This window comes from Somniosus microcephalus, chromosome 29 (genome assembly GCF_052327205.1).
Source record: "Somniosus microcephalus isolate GS21.2 chromosome 29, FLI_Smic_1.0, whole genome shotgun sequence".
Taxonomy (NCBI): domain Eukaryota; kingdom Metazoa; phylum Chordata; class Chondrichthyes; order Squaliformes; family Somniosidae; genus Somniosus; species Somniosus microcephalus.
In genome coordinates, this window is record NC_141015.1 from 37,876,463 (window position 1) to 37,888,603 (window position 12,141).

Here is a 12,141-nt window from a genome sequence, read left to right on the forward strand (position 1 = left end):
TTTCCTTGGAAATGTTCCTATTTGATTTAAATTCCACCAAGAAAAGTATGAAATTGTTGCTGTACTTTGCTAAAACAATGTCAGAACTACAGAGCAGTTAGCCTGACAACAGTAGTAGGGAAAATGCTAGAATCTATTATTAAAGACGGGGTAACAAGGCACTTAGAAAATAATAACATATTCTGAAAGGGAAATCATGTTTGACAAATCTGTTAGAGTTTTCTGAGGTTGTAACTAGCAGAATAGATAAGACGGAACCAGTGGATGTGGTATATTTGGATCTTCAGAAGGCATTTGATAAGGTGCCACACAAGAGGTTATTAAACAAAATTAGGGCTCATGGGATTGGGGATTGAGGATTGGTTAACGGAGAGAAAACAGAGAGTAGGAATAAACGGGTCATTTTCGGGTTGGCAGGCTGTAACTAGTGGGGTACCACAAGGATCAGTGCTTGGGCCTCAGCTATTCACAATCTATATCAATGATTTGGATGAGGGGACCAAATGTAATATATCCAAGTTTGCTGATGATACAAAGCTAGGTGGGAATGTAAGTTGTGAGGAGGATGCAAAGAGGCTTCAAAGGGATATAGACAGGCTAAGTGAGTGGGCAAGAACATGGCAAATGGAATATAATGTGGAGAAATTGAAGTTATCCTCTTTGGTAGGAAAAATAGAAAAGTGGAGTATTTTTTTAAATGGTGAGAGATTGGGAAATGTTGGTGTTCAGAGGGACCTGGGTGTCCTTGTACACAAATCACTGAAAGTTAACATGCAGGTACAGCAAGCAATTAGGAAAGCAAATGGTATGTGAAGTGGTCGCTGTTGTTATGTAGGTAAACACAACCTTGAAAGTGGTTGAGAAGTGTCCTTATTGAAATATATAAGATAGTAAACGGTATGAGAAAACTAGATCTGGAACATTAATAAACTGAGAGTAGGATAAGGGGACAGAATCTCAAACTAGCAAAAGACAAATTTAGAACTGATGTCAGGAAGTTTCTCTTCACACAATGAATGGGCGTCTGGGTAGAGTAGTGGTGGTGAAATCATAATTGAACACCATGATAAGCAAAGTGTAGGGGTTTTCTGGAGAGCTAAGATGGGTCGAACAGGCCGGCCTCCCTCATGTGCATTTATCTCGTGATTTGGGAAAGCCTTCATTTGAATGTCTGGACAGAATATAGGGAAAAAGTCCATTTTGTGATAGACAATTGCTCTCTCACTCCTAGCCTCCAGCTGCACTGGAGCTCCGCTGCACTGTCAGAGGTGCCGTCTTTCGGATGAGACATTAAAACTGAGGCCCTGTCTGCTCTCTCAGGCGGATGTCAAAGACCCAACGGCGCTGTTTCGAAGAAGAGCAGGGGAGTTCTCCCCGGTGTCCTGGGGCCAATATTTATCCCTCAACCAACATCACTAAAAAACAGATTATCTGGTCGTTATCACATTGCTGTTTGTGGGAGCTTGCTGTGCGCAAATTGGCTGCTGCGTTTCCCACATTACAACAGTGACTCCACTTCAAAAAGTACTTCATTGGCTGTAAAGCGCTTTGGGAGGTCTGGTGGTTGTGAAAGGCACTATATAAATGCAAGTCTTTCTTTTTCTTATAAAATTTAAATCTGGCTCACCTACCGATATATTTTGATCATAATTTGTGATTTGAAATATTCCAGGGAAAAAAAAGTTCATCTGACCGTTGACGCCACCGATTCGAAATTACGTGCCGATGACGTCCCGTGCGCGATGTCGTCATGGCCATGGATTACGTCACGGGCGTGGACCACGTGATCTCGGCGGGGGAAGCAGTTGAGCGGCGGACCGCTGTGGTGGGGGAAGTTATTGAGTGACGGACCTGGTCGGCACGGTGATGGAGGGTCTGTTGGAGGAGAGGCGCGGCGAGTGCCCCCAGGACACGGTCCGGTACAGGCTGTACCTCAGCGGGGAGGCGCCGCCGCCGCCGCCGCAGCAGCACTCGGGTCCCGAGGCTTCTTGCAGGGAAGCGTGGGAGCGGCGGCTGGAGCGGGCGGTGGGTCGCCTGGCCCCGCTCTGCGCCGGCTACATCTGGCACAACGAGGCCTTCAGGCTGAAGTACACGGCGGCCCGGGGTGAGTGACCGGGAGCATGGGAGACTGCGAGTCCTGGTGCCCACACACATCTACTGCAGTGCAACCACCCTGTTTAAAAACATCTATTAAGATATTTTTTAAAAATCTTACATCTATATAAGAACATAAGAAGTAAGAGCAGGGATAGGCCATGTAATGTATGTGTATTATGTGCAATCTATGTGCCCTTCATGTCAACAATTTCCATTATATATGTTCACATTCGCACAGAAAACTGCCTATGTAGATTTATCACGCTGCCAACACACCCTCCTGCAGTGGCCTTAGTGTCAGTGTCGCCACTAGCAGGAGGGTGTAAGAAGAAATGAGTAGTAGTAGTCCATACGACCCCTCGAGCCTGCTCTGTCATTCAAGAAGATCATGGCTGATCATTGACCTCAATTCCACTTTCCCGCTCGATCTCTGTATCCCTTGATTCCTCTAGAGTCAAAAAAACGTATCTATCTCAGCCTTCAATATACTCAAAGACTCAGTGTGATAGGCAGTTTCCATCCATTATAAAGGAGGACACAAGAATGCAATGGCAATATAAAAATAAATACAGTGCATATGAATTAAATCAACACCAAAGCAAAATACTGCAGATGCTGGAAATCTGAAATAATTCAGAAAATGCTGGAAATACACAGCAGGTCAGGCAGCATCTGTGGAGAGAGAAACCGAGTTAACGTTTCAGATCGGTGACCTTTCATCAGAACCGACTTACATCTGCAGGCACTGATCTAATTATCCCTCTGCTTCTAACCCTGCTTCACCTGAGGATTACAACTGGCCTTGACTCCCTGTGTTCAATGCCATGGGTGATAACCTTGTATATTTAATAATTTCTTCTGCACCCTCCATGCTTACGGTCTTATTTAGACAGAAACAACAACAACTTATACAGTGCTTGTCACCTAGATGCCTGCATTAGAATAATTTAAAAGGGGGAGAGGACCCTGAACAGCGGATGGGAACATTTGAGGAGGAGGGGGGTACGGGGTACTGAAGGCGTAGTTGAAGAAGTATAATGCAGATCCACCCGCATCTATAAATAAATTTATATAGCACCTTTCATTTTCTTAGGATGTCCCAAAGTGCTTCACAGCCAATAAGTTACTTCTAAAGTGTAGTCACAGTTGTGTAGGCAAACACGACAGCCAATTTGCACACAAGATGCCACAAACACAGATACATGACCAGATAATCTTGTTTCTTGGAGATTAATGCCCAAGAGTCTGCATTTTAAACGTGAACCTCATTTTACAGATGTTGCAGTACATTTCCACTTTCTTTTTCAAATCTCTGGCATTTGTGGTTTATTTCATTTACTAGGTGTTTTGATGCTTTTGAAGGATGGGAGAGAGGTACCATGTTCAGAGGGACCTGGGTGTCTTTGTACACGAATCACTGAAAGTTAACATGCAGGTATAGCAAGCAATTGGGAAGCAAATGGTAGGTTGGCCTATATTACAAGAGGATTTGAGTGTAAGTGTAAAGATGTCTTACTGCAATTATATAGGGCCCTGGTGAGACCACACCTGGAGTATTGTGTACAGTTTTGGTCTCCTTACCTAAGGAAGGATATACTTGCCATAGAGAGAGTGCAACGAAGGTTCACCAGACTGATTCCTGGGATGGGGGGATTGTCCTATGAGGAGAGATTGAGTAGACTAGGCCTATATTTTCAAGAGTTTAGAAGAATGAGAGGTGATCTCATTGAAACGTACAAAATTCTTACAGGGCTTGACAGAGTAGATGCAGGGAGGGTGTTTCCCCTGGCTGGGGAGTCTCGAACCGGGGGTTACAGTCTCAGGATAAGGGGTCGGCCATTTAGGACTGAGATGAGGAGAAATTTCTTCACTCAGAGGGTGGTGAATCTTTGGAATTCTCTACCCCAGAGGGCTGTGGAGGCTCAGTCGTTGAGTATATTCAAGACAGAGATCGATAGATTTTTGGATATTAAGGGAATCAAGGGATATGGGGATAGTGCAGGAAAGTGGAGATGAGGTCGATGATCAGCCATGATCTCATTGAATGGCGGAGCAGGCTTGAGGGGCCGAATGGCCGACTCCTGCTCCTATTTCTTATGTTCTTATATTCTTTTCGGAAAGAACTTTTGGGAGAGTGTCCCAAAGAACAGGAGTGGTGATGGTGTCTGCAAAATCAGCCTCTGACTGTGGAGGGGAGCAGAGAGTGAGGGCTGAAGCATAAGGCACAAAGACGAAAGACCAAGGAGGGAATTTGATAAAACATTTAAAGTTTCATAAAAGTTAATTTCAAGATTGTTGACTCTGGTGTCATGCTCATGCCCTTTTTTCTGTTTTTCTAGTAATTGATCTTTTCTGTAGTTAATAGGGAAAAATATACAATAGAAATAGCAATCAGGAGTGGGAACACTGTCCCAACTATTTTCCATCCTGCTGCCTTGGGTACTAACTCACTGATCATTATCCAGTGACCCCACCCTGCTTTAATGTATGAAGGCAGGCTCACGTGTGGTTGAGACCCACTCCGTGGTCCGATAGCTTGCTGTTTAGACTTGCACATGAAGAATGGACACTTGGTTAAGGTACTGGAGGGCTACCGTTGCTAGATGAACTCTACCCCAGTTGAGAGCCAACACCTTCAGTAGTTTCTTTTCTCAGCAATGACAATTCTAAAGTGACTGCAGAGTTTGAAGTGAGGGCTGCTGAACCAGTGCATCTCCAGGGCTAGATTCCTGCATGATGTGGCAGTGGAACACACAAAGCAGAAAGATCCCAGGTTTGATTCATGATCTGAGCTAAGTGCTTTGGTCTTATGATACTGGCCTCCTGTGCATCCCCCCACACCCCCATTTTTGGCCAAGCTGTCCGCTGCCTTGGTCTTGTACCCTTGAACTCTCTCTTTAAATGCCTTTTGCCTCTTTACTTCTTGCTCTTCCTTTAAAAACCTTCTTAAAACCTACATTTTTGTTCAGCGCCAGCTGTGGCTCAGTGGGCAGCACTCGCGCCTCTGAATCAGAAGGTTGTGGGTTCAAGTCCCACTCCGGGGACTTGAGCACAAATATCTAGGCTGACACATCCGTGCAGTACTGAGGGCGTGCTGCACTGTCAGAGGTGCCGTCTTTCGGATGAGACATTAAACCGAGGCACTGTCTGCTCTTTCAGGTGGACGTAAACGATCCCACAGCACTATTTCGAAGAAGAGCAGGGGAGTTCTCCCCGGTGTCCTGGGGCCAATATTTATCCCTCAATCAACGTAACAAAAACAGATTATTTGGTCATTATCACATTGCTGTTTGTGGGAGCTTGCTGTGCGCAAATTGGCTGTCGCGTTTCCTACATTACAACAATGACTACACTTCAAAACGACTTCATTGGCTGTAAAGCACTTTGAGACGTTCGGTGGTCGTGAAAGATGCTATAGAAATCCAAGTCTTTTTTTTCTTTTTAAATCACCTCTCGTAAACTCTGTTCCCCGACTCACCAACCCATTCTTCTTGCTATACTCTGTAAAGTGCCTTGGGATGTTTATTTTACATTAAACGTGCTATATAAATTGCAAGTTGTTGAGGTGGTTGGTTTCAGACAGGATAGCATTTGCCTCCATGCCATTGAATCTTAGAAATTTACGGCATAGGAAGAGGCCATTCGACCCATCATGACTGTGCCAGCTGAAAAAGAGCTATTCAGCCTAATCCCACTTTCCAGCTCTTGGTCCGTAGCCTTGTAAGTGCCTGGACTAATGATGTAGAGAAACAGTTTGAGAGTTCCAGTTTATTTTCCGGCCATCACTGTTTGAAGTGCTGAGGTGTGGTTTATAGAAAGGGACGGGTTGGATTTGGTTGTGATGGAGCCACAGTCAAATATCCCTTCAGAATTTTCCACCCAAGTTCACAAGTGAAGAGACTTCAATTGGGGAGGAGCTGAAGGGTTGCTGCTGCCCATGGCATCCTATCCTCCTAGCAAGAATCATTGGCTTCAGTAGAGGAGGGATAAACAGACAATTCTGCTTCATTTAGAGTGATCCAGGTAGGAAAAGGAAGAAAAACATCTGAAGCTGAGCACCTGAGCCAGAGCTGGGTGACAGAGTGAGTGGAATGAGGAGAGATTGAGTAGATTGGGCCTAGCCCCTCTGGACTTTAGAAGAATGAGAGGTGATCTCATTGAAACATAAGATTCTGAGGGGGATTGACAGCGTAGATGCTGAGAGGTTGTGTCCCCTGTCTGGAGAGTCTAGAACTAGGGGGCACAGTCACAGGGTAATGGGTCGGCCATTTAAGACTGAGATGAGGAGGAATTTCTTCACTCAGAGGGTTGTGAACCTTTGGAATTCTCTGCCCTAAAGGGCTGTGGATGCTGAATCATTGAGTATATTCAAGGCTGAGAGAGATAGATTTTTGAACTCTGGGGGAATCAAGGGACATGGAGATTGGGTGGGAAAGTGGAGTTGAGGTCAAAGATCAGACATGATCTTATTCAATGGCGGAGCAGGTTCGAGGGGCCGAATGGCCGACTCCTGCTCCTAATTCTTATGTTATGATATTTTCTCATTTGTACATTCTTGTGTTCGTTCTTGTTGTATCTTATACACAGATCACTGGTCCATCGCTAAATGTTTTGCCCTTAATCTAGAAGATTAGTATTAATTTCTGAGTCACTTAGTTTACCATGGCGTGATGTGTTTAGAGGATAATGCAAGTCTGTTCTTTTTAGGAGAGGTTCCTGCCCACATCGGGGGTGTCACAAACTTTGGTGATAATGTGGACGACGAGTGGTTGATCGTGTACCTTATTCAGCAGGTCACCAAGGAGTTCCCAGACTTGGTGGCAAGGTATGGAATCCCTCGGGACTAATTGCTGCAAAAAGAAATTTAAACAAAATACATCTCCAGAGGAAGCGACGGTGCAATTTATTCAGCTTTCTCCTGCATTTCAAGCTAACATTGACTTTGCTTTTGCCCTTAGTGTTGAGGATAGCGATGGGGACTTCTTGTTGATTGAGGCTGCCAACTACCTGCCCAAATGGTTGAACCCTGACACCAGTGCAAACCGGGTAAGAAAGCCTCCACTTTTTTTCCTCGCCAATTTTCTCCCCGATGAGGGCAATGGGTCATGTTGGGCCATCCAGTACCTTAGTGAAGTAGCCATTCTTCACATTTGTGTCTAGGCAGTGCAGGCTGGCAGGCTGTTCCTGAGCTCAATCCTTGCTGGATACTGATCAGAAATGCGAACACTGACTAATTTCTCTCCCCCACCCCCTCCACCAAGCCCAGGGTCACTGGAACCAACTACAGCACTCCCATTGACTCTTTAGCTAATAGCAAGTGCCTGGAGAGTGTTGAGCCTCTACGCTTCTCCTTCCTGTATCTTAAAGCAGTCTATTTTTTTGTTGGAGCCTTGTTTTAAATTAGAATTAAAGTTTAAAATGGGGCCGCAGTGGGCTGAAAACATAGAAACATAGAAGATAGGAGCAGGAGTAGGCCATTCGGCCCCTCAAGCCTGCTCTGCCATTCAATGAGATCATGGCTGATCATCCAAATTCAGTACCCTGTCCCTGCCTTCTCCCCATATCCTTTGATCCCTTTAGCCTTAAGAAATATATCTAACTCCTTCTTGAACATATTTAATGAATTGGTCTCTACTGTAGAGAATTCCACAGGTTCACCACTCTCTGGGTGAAGAAATTCCTCCTCATCTCTGTCCTAAATGGCTTACCCCTTATCCTTAGACTGTGACCCCTGGTTCTGGACTCCCCCGCCATCGGGAACATCCTTCCTGCATCTAGCCTGTCTAGTCCTGTTAGAATTTTATAAGTTTCAATGAGATCCCCTCTCATTCTTCTAAACTCCAGCGAGTATAAGCCCAATCGACCCAATCTCTCCTCATACGTCATTCCTGCCATCCCAGGTATCAGTCTGGTGAATCTTCGCTGCACTCCCTCCATGGCAAGAACATCCTTCCTCAGATAAGGCGACCAAAACTGCACACAATTCTCAAGGTGTGGTCTCACCAAGGCCCTGTACAACTGCAGCAAGACATCCTTGAATATAATAAAGCAACCGTTGCAATCCTGCCCAGTGGGTGGACAATACTGTATTTGCTTCGTACACATGTGGCTTTTGGTACTAAGCTTAAGTTAAGGTGACCATACGTTCCCATTTTCCGGGGACAGTCCCCAGATGAGGTACTGTGTCCCCAGGCAAACAATGTCCCCAGTTCATGAAACTCGTCCCCGAATACCCTAACTTTCTCATGTTGGAATATGTGCAGAGGTGTCTGGTGGTGGTAGTAGTGCGCAGCTACTACTAAAGTATTAAATTAAGCCATTCTCCCTCCGCCATTGTCCCTCCACCACTACCAACTATCAGGTTAAAAAACACCGTGCATTGACACGAGACCATTTAACGCTGCATAACTGCACCACTTATTTTTAGACTAGTTATATTCGTGAATTATTAATAGGGTAAGGGGAACACATTGGGGGCGAAATCATTTACGTGTTTTCAGGATCTAGTATACCTGCCCTGGATGAACTGCAGACATTTTAGTATGAGGGGTTCATTAATCAGAGAACTAGTTGAGAGAAAGTGTCACTCGATGACTGTCACTATGAATGTAGCACTAGTATGGCTCTGCTAGTGGAAATCCATTTCTCCCCCTCTCTCCTCCCACCAGACTAGAGTTTCTGTAGCACCTTGTGCAGTGACTGTGAGAAAGGAAAACCTTGCAGTTATTTTGCACGTATCAAGGTGCCACAAACAGCAATGAGATGAATGGCTAATTATGTTTTATGATGGTGTTTTTGTTGCTTTCGGCCTCAGTGGAGGCAGAAACTTTCATGAAGACCAGAAAACTGTAAAGACCAGTTAGTTATTGACTTATTTTTATACTGGATTAATAATTCCAAGAAAATAGCGGGTGTCCTGGGGCATTGCTCAAGGTGATGGAGGGAACTTCTTTTTGGAATGACAGGAACATACCCAGTAACACTGGGTGTTGTCTAATAGATTGACTGGTAGCATCGCTCCTGGACCAAAAAACATGCACCTCTTCCTGCAATTGTTTTCTCTACTTCTTTTCTGCCCTATGGCAGTGCGCCAGATGCAAAGCTTTTAGTTATAAGTAGCCTTTTGTTCCTGACTATGTTGCTAAAATCTAGGTTGACACTCCAGTGCAGTACTGAGGGAGCGCTGTACTGTCGGAGGTGCCGTCTTTCGGATGAGACGTTAAACCGAGGCCCCGTCTGCTCTCAGGCGGACGTAAAAGATCCCATGGCCACTATTTCGAAGAAGAGCAGGGGAGTTCTCCCCAGTGTCCTGGGCCAATATTTGTCCCTCAATCAACATCACTAAAACAGATTATCTGGTTATTATCCCATTGCTGTTTGTTGGAGCTTGCCGTGCGCAAATTGGCTGTCGCGTTTCCCACATTACAACAACGACTACACTTCAAAAGTACTTAATTGGCTGTTAAGCACGTTATGATGTCCTGCGGTTGTGAAAGGCGCTATAGAAATGCAAGCCTTTCTTTTTTTTGCATTTTGTAGGAAACTTCGCTTTACTATTTCTGTTGCTCTTTAGGTATTTTTCTATCATGGAGAGTTGCACATCATCCCAATCCCGCAGAACCCAGGGGAACTGTCTTGGTTACCAGCTAGCAATCCCACCGTCCCTCAAGCCCTCAATGTGCTCACCACTCATTCTGAAAAGTGCCTGGCAGCGGAACCCATTCGCAAAGCTATAAGTAGACGCATTCAAAGGTAACTGGAATTGATTCTGAATCTTTATTATAGCCTTAAAAGAGTGAAAATGCATTCAACCAATGTATTCTTCTCTCTCTCTCTCTCTCTCCAAAAACTTCAGAAAAACAAACACGATCTGTTGTAAGAATTCTGTTTTTCACCGGCAAAATCTCACGCATGCAGAGGCAGCCACAAACTAGCCTGCTGGAGAACTTCGAGCCTCCTATGTACAAAGGTTGTTCTGGTCTTGTGTGCTGGATCTGTCGGTGATTGGAATCTCTCGCATTACAAGATGCAGCTCCACAGAGTTCTCACTTATGCAATCTATAATTATCTCCCCGACCTTTGATCCTTTGTTTTTTTTAATGTGTCATTAGTTTCGGAACCCTTTGCCAGCCCTGTAAGCATATGTGACGCACGGCAGCATCTGGAGTTAATGCACTGGAATGTCGTCAAGTGGGAAAATCCATTTCAGCATTCCTACACCACAGCCTGGAGTGTTTACTCTCCTCCGACAGATGGGCCCCGAGTCTCCTCTGAGCATTTCTAATGTTTGGATTCGTAGGAGAGATCGAGAACCATGAAACTGAGTTCTGCAGTTAACGTAACTGAAAGATTTGGTGCATTCACTTTGGTAGTGATTAATCTTGTGTTCATTCTAGCACGCTGGGATTCAGATTAACCTCCAAGCAGAAATCTTAAATCCAAATACAGAGTAGCGATTAGTACCAGTATAGGGAGTGCACTGTAATCACGAGAAGACAGGAATGTACAGACCAGAAAAAGACCCATTGCACTCAATCGCATCTAACTGGATTTTTTTTTTAACCAGTGGTACTTGTTATAAATCTCATCATTCATCAAGAAACTACTCGTGAAATAACACTGGACGGCCAGCTGGTGGCGCCGTCCAAGGAGTATAAATACTTGGGCATTGGCCCCAGCTTTCCAGGGACATTTTGTAAGACAAGGAACTAGTGAAGTACAACTAGACCTCCGTGTTCTGAAACAAGTTGATTAAAGCCTTGCTTTATGCTCAAACCAAGTGCGTAGTGAGTTTTATTACGTCAGTACTGATCAGTTCGTGCTGGAATCTCCATTGTTTTCCCCTATTGCCAGCTTCCAATATGCTGGTGAGCCGTGGTGTTAATCAGCTGAGAGGGGCTGCTCAGAACTCGCCCACACTTCAAACATTTGAGTGATCGGCTGGTTTGCCTCGCTTGATATCAGCGCTGTTTAAACCAGTTGCTCACTACAGCTTATTTTTGTTGCATTCGTTCAGTCCTAAACTGGCACTCGAGTGAAACGCTGCCAAGTGCTCGCTTGAAATTGTTGGGTGGCACATGGTGCTCGGCAATATCCCGCTTAGAGTTTGGGACTGAATGACTGCAGCAAGAAAGCGGTAATATTTCAGAGGGGACGCTGTAAGGAGTCACTGACCAGCTCATTAATCATCTGTTTAAAGTGTCGGTGAGCTCTGAACAGCACAGCCTATGCTGCTCCGTTAGTAATAGTGTTGATTTGGGTTACTGGACAAGTTAGTCTCTATAACATGGTTGGACTAAATATTGTTTTAAAGTGGGCTAGGCCTGCCGACTTTTAATCCTCCTTTCTTCAGTCTTGAGCAGTATTTCTTTGTCTTCCAGTTACCCAGAGAAGATTCACGGTGACCGACACCGAGCTTACTGCTACGTTCCAGCTGGTGTCGCTGCAGTGCTGAAGCAGCGTCCTGACCTGTTGGCTCCTGCCATTCAGGCCTTCTATCTACGCGATCCGATTGACCTACGTGCTTGCCGCCCCTTTAAGCTCTTTCTCCCCGAGACCCGTGTGATGGCTCTGGTAAGGACCTTCACCAGATGCTGTGGAAATGATTGCACCATCAGACTGGGTCATAAGCAATGTTCCCATTAAGCTGTGCAGCTCCCACGCAGCCGGCTTTTAAATAGAAAAAAATCGCACATACGCGGGAATTTGAATGGGCTGCACAGTCTGTCAAAGGGGCCGCGCACCCAAAAAAAATTAAAGGGAACACTGGTCATGGGTGTATGCAGCATTGATTGATGGGTTGTAAATTATCTATAAAATTTCTTGCACATGTTGGGCATTCCTTATTTGGACATCAGTAAATTTATTTACTAGAATAAATTTACTAGAATGATACCAGGGATGAGGGACCTGGAGAGAGAGACTAGAGAATCTGAGGAGGTTCTCTTTAGAGCAGAAAAGTGTCAGCTGTGGCTCACTGGGTAGCACTCGTGCCTCTGAGTCAGAAGATTGTGGGTTCAAGTCCCACTCCAGAGACTTGAGCAC

The 12,141-nt window shown here is 45.0% G+C and overlaps 1 protein-coding gene across 1 annotated transcript in view; it reads left to right on the forward strand.

Annotated features, from left to right (window-relative positions):
• The first annotated feature begins 1,784 nt into the window (after positions 1 to 1,784).
• ecd (ecdysoneless homolog (Drosophila)) overlaps positions 1,785 to 12,141 on the forward strand; it is a 29,650-nt gene continuing 19,293 nt past the window's right edge. Inside the window, exons 1-5 of the mRNA XM_085970621.1 lie at positions 1,785 to 2,104; positions 6,805 to 6,922; positions 7,056 to 7,143; positions 9,671 to 9,849; positions 11,478 to 11,670. Of these exons, the coding sequence (XP_085826747.1) occupies positions 1,867 to 2,104; positions 6,805 to 6,922; positions 7,056 to 7,143; positions 9,671 to 9,849; positions 11,478 to 11,670 (816 nt within the window). The 5' untranslated portion in view covers positions 1,785 to 1,866. The remainder of the gene's footprint in view (positions 2,105 to 6,804; positions 6,923 to 7,055; positions 7,144 to 9,670; positions 9,850 to 11,477; positions 11,671 to 12,141) is intronic.